Below are 3,257 nucleotides of genomic sequence, written 5' to 3' on the forward strand. Positions count from 1 at the left end.
TGAGAACATAAAAGCTTTTCTTCTTCAGGGAAGGATCGATCATCATTTATCATAAACTTAATTTTAATAAATATGTAGAGGAAATTAACTGATTTAACCCCTGTAACCCAGATAACATCTCAGGCCAAGCAGATCATGCACAGTCCAGCAGTGCCACCTAGTGGTCCAATCTGCATCCTGCACTGGTTCCCAGTAATGTTCCTTCACTCAATTCAAGAGCCACATTAGTTTAGACATTTCTAAGCGCTGCTCCATGTGCTTCATCCAGCATTGTTCAATAAGTTAACCTTTCTGTTGTGGTTCCAACTCATCCTGCAGCCCTTTGGTTCTAGTCAGAGCAGACCGGGTTGGGTCGGCTGATTCCTGATCTTAGCTCTGCTTGCATTTAACCAGCAAACATGTTACTGCAGTAGCTTTAATTTTTTTCTTTTTTTCCCCCCCTGGCATGAAGCCAAAAAATACGGCTGCCAGTTAAACGCTGGCAGTGAATCAGCAGAGGAACCGCTGGAATGAAAAAGCCCTGGAGCTATGAGAAAAAAAAAGAAGCAGCTATAACCCAGGCTGCTCATCAAACTTAAAACTGTCTGCATCTTAATAACACCTTGTGATTCTGGACGCCTACTAACCTGCCGCAGATCCGGCGAACCAGCAGGGAGTCGTCGACAGAAAACTCGATCACAGAGTCCAGCTTCTCGTCCCTTTTGTCCAACAAGCCATCGAGCTGGAGGAAAAACCATACTGGACATGTTTAGACTTCTTTACAGCCTCCAAACTTTTCCAACTTCTAAAGTTCAGTTCTTAAAGCAAATTTAACCAGAGAAGAAGGATGCTGCAATTAGTGACAAATAAAAAGATTTAACGTTAGTATTTAGGTAAATAAAATCAACATGTTATTAAGTTATCAATGTGTTGTCTATTGTTCTATGACTGAAGTTTACACCCATGAGATTAAAACAGGTGTGTAGACTAAAGTTTATCTACATGTGAAAAAAAAAAAAGTATATAAAGAAAAAGAAATAAATTTTCATATATCAGAAATAAATAGAGTGATAAATTTCATACTTCTCACATATTTAGATCTAGAAATAAAGTAAAAATGTTATATTTCCTCATCTTCTCAGAAAGGAATCTGGAGAATTAAAGCAAAGATTTTATCAAAATGTCCATTTTGTCTTTTGTCGCCATTTAATTCTTAAAAGGAACCTATCTAGAATTAACCTGACTCCGCCAGATGGATTTGCTCCGCATATCTGGAAACCTTCCGTTGAAGTAATTTTGGGAAGGGGCGAAAATACTGGTTAGCTGATTGGCCTACGTTGGTGATAGACGGGCCAAATAAACCAATCAGATCAACGAAGCATATGACGTACTAACAGAGCGACGACGAAGAGGAGCCAATTGATAGATCAAACTCTTGCCGAAACCAGTCGGGAGAAGAGCAAAAACATCTTTTCCTCTGAGAAAAGCCTCCAGAGCAGTGTTTTGCTCTTCTTTCAGTGAAGAAATACTCTGTAATTCCGATAAAACTTGCTGGATAGCCACGCTAACGCTAGTTTCATCGGCTGAAGCCGCCATGTTCTTTAGACTGAACTGTCGCGCTTCTCGTTGCGTCACACCTCAACCCGCCTCAAAGCCAACGCTGATTGGACGTTCGTTTGGTGAACGGCTCCAAATTTTCTTAAACGGAGAGTCTCCAGACTGATCTGCGAGTGAAACCTTGAAAGCTCGCGAGATCAGGATGGTCTCACGAGGCTAATCTAGAATTTAGTCGGAAAATAATGCGTAATGTTTGGCAAAGAAGTATAAAAACAGAAAAGTTTTGATAAAGATGCCAAACAAACTTTATCTTGTCAACAATTTCAATTACACTGAATTCATTTCAAGTAAAGATGCAGCAGGGAGGCCTTTGAGATGTAGCTTGTAAAAAGAAAAACAAATTATCACATTGAGGGAGAACTTTTCATAAATAACAAAAATGAACCCAGAAACTTTTCCAACATTGACAAAAACAACTTAATTTCCCAAAACCTAACAAATATCAAAATCGATGAGGAATAAATTAACTTTCTAACCATCTCTGCTTGTTTGACCGTCCGAGGAAACCCGTCCAACAGGAAACCGTTCCTGCAGGCGGGCGTGTCCAAGTTTTTCTCTATGAGCTCAACGACCATCTCATCGCTGACCTGCAAACAAAAACACATCTTCATATCAGCCTATTAAGAATGATTCTGCTTTATACACACAGTAGAGACTTGGTGCTGGGACCATTGCAACCAGTCACTATTTACCAAAGGAACAGATGTGGGAGAAATAATCAGGGTTCACACCAGGAGTGTTTTTTTTCTTTGTTAATCTTATTGTAGCAACAAGAACCTGGATAATAAAGTCCTACGTTTCCCGCTGGTGTAGAGGTGGACTAGTAAACGGTAAATAATATCGATGAAAGGGTTCAGCCCAAAGTAATTAGCAGCACACATCAGGGATCGCATGGAACGATTAAATAAAAATCAGTATCGGGCTTGATAAAAATTTTGTTTGGTTGATCTCTACACCAGTGTGTAACTCGATTCTACCTCTGTCTAATTATAAAGCATATTAAGATAGAAGAGATGCAGAAGGAAATACATCATACATAGTTAAATGATTTACTATTTACCTGGATTACACTACAGGTAAACCAATAAATCAACCGGCGGATATTGCTATTTCTGCCGTGTATCGGCCTACACATGCATGCCTCACAACTTACACAAAACATACTCAGAACTTATCCAACAGAAGGGCGTTTTTGCCAGATTTTTCATACGTCAGGCATATGCTGGTCTAAATCCTCAAGGTGTAACAGTAGCTTTAAGCTCTGAACTGATTCAAAATGATCTAGCCTACTTTTTCAGTGCCATTTTATTTGTGCAGGTAAAAATATTGTTTGTGCTGATTTGTTTTTTTTAAGCAGCAAGCGTTAGTGCTGCGCTCATTTCCTGATATAAAATGATTGCATAACATCACATCTCATTCCTCCGCTCTATTGAATATAACAGTGGGAATTTTTTTACCTCATTTAGTGGCTGGAATGATTGTTTAATATTTACTTAATAACCAGCCTTCCAGACCCTCTGCTTTTGACTTGCCGTTACCCCGGGAACCCATTTTATTTTCTGTAAAGGTCTTGCTGTCCATCTGCATTTCACAATAAAAGCACAGGTGAAACTTATCACTGTCTGCTGTTAAATTGCTCTCTACGAACAACTTTTTAATCA

General features: G+C 39.1%; 1 protein-coding gene across 2 annotated transcripts in view; it reads right to left on the reverse strand.

The window, feature by feature from the left end:
• ak2 (adenylate kinase 2) overlaps nucleotides 1–3,257 on the reverse strand; it is an 18,554-nt gene that overhangs the window by 12,930 nt on the left and 2,367 nt on the right. For both annotated transcript variants that reach the window (XM_015383403.1, XM_015383402.1), the window contains exons 3-4: nucleotides 2,073–2,183; nucleotides 627–721 (exon numbers count right to left, since the gene is read on the reverse strand). In XM_015383403.1, coding sequence (XP_015238889.1) covers nucleotides 627–721; nucleotides 2,073–2,183 — 206 coding nt within the window. The remainder of the gene's footprint in view (nucleotides 1–626; nucleotides 722–2,072; nucleotides 2,184–3,257) is intronic.

This window comes from Cyprinodon variegatus, unplaced genomic scaffold, assembly GCF_000732505.1.
Source record: "Cyprinodon variegatus isolate N-32 unplaced genomic scaffold, C_variegatus-1.0 Scaffold284, whole genome shotgun sequence".
In the NCBI taxonomy this organism is placed as follows: Eukaryota; Metazoa; Chordata; class Actinopteri; order Cyprinodontiformes; family Cyprinodontidae; genus Cyprinodon; species Cyprinodon variegatus.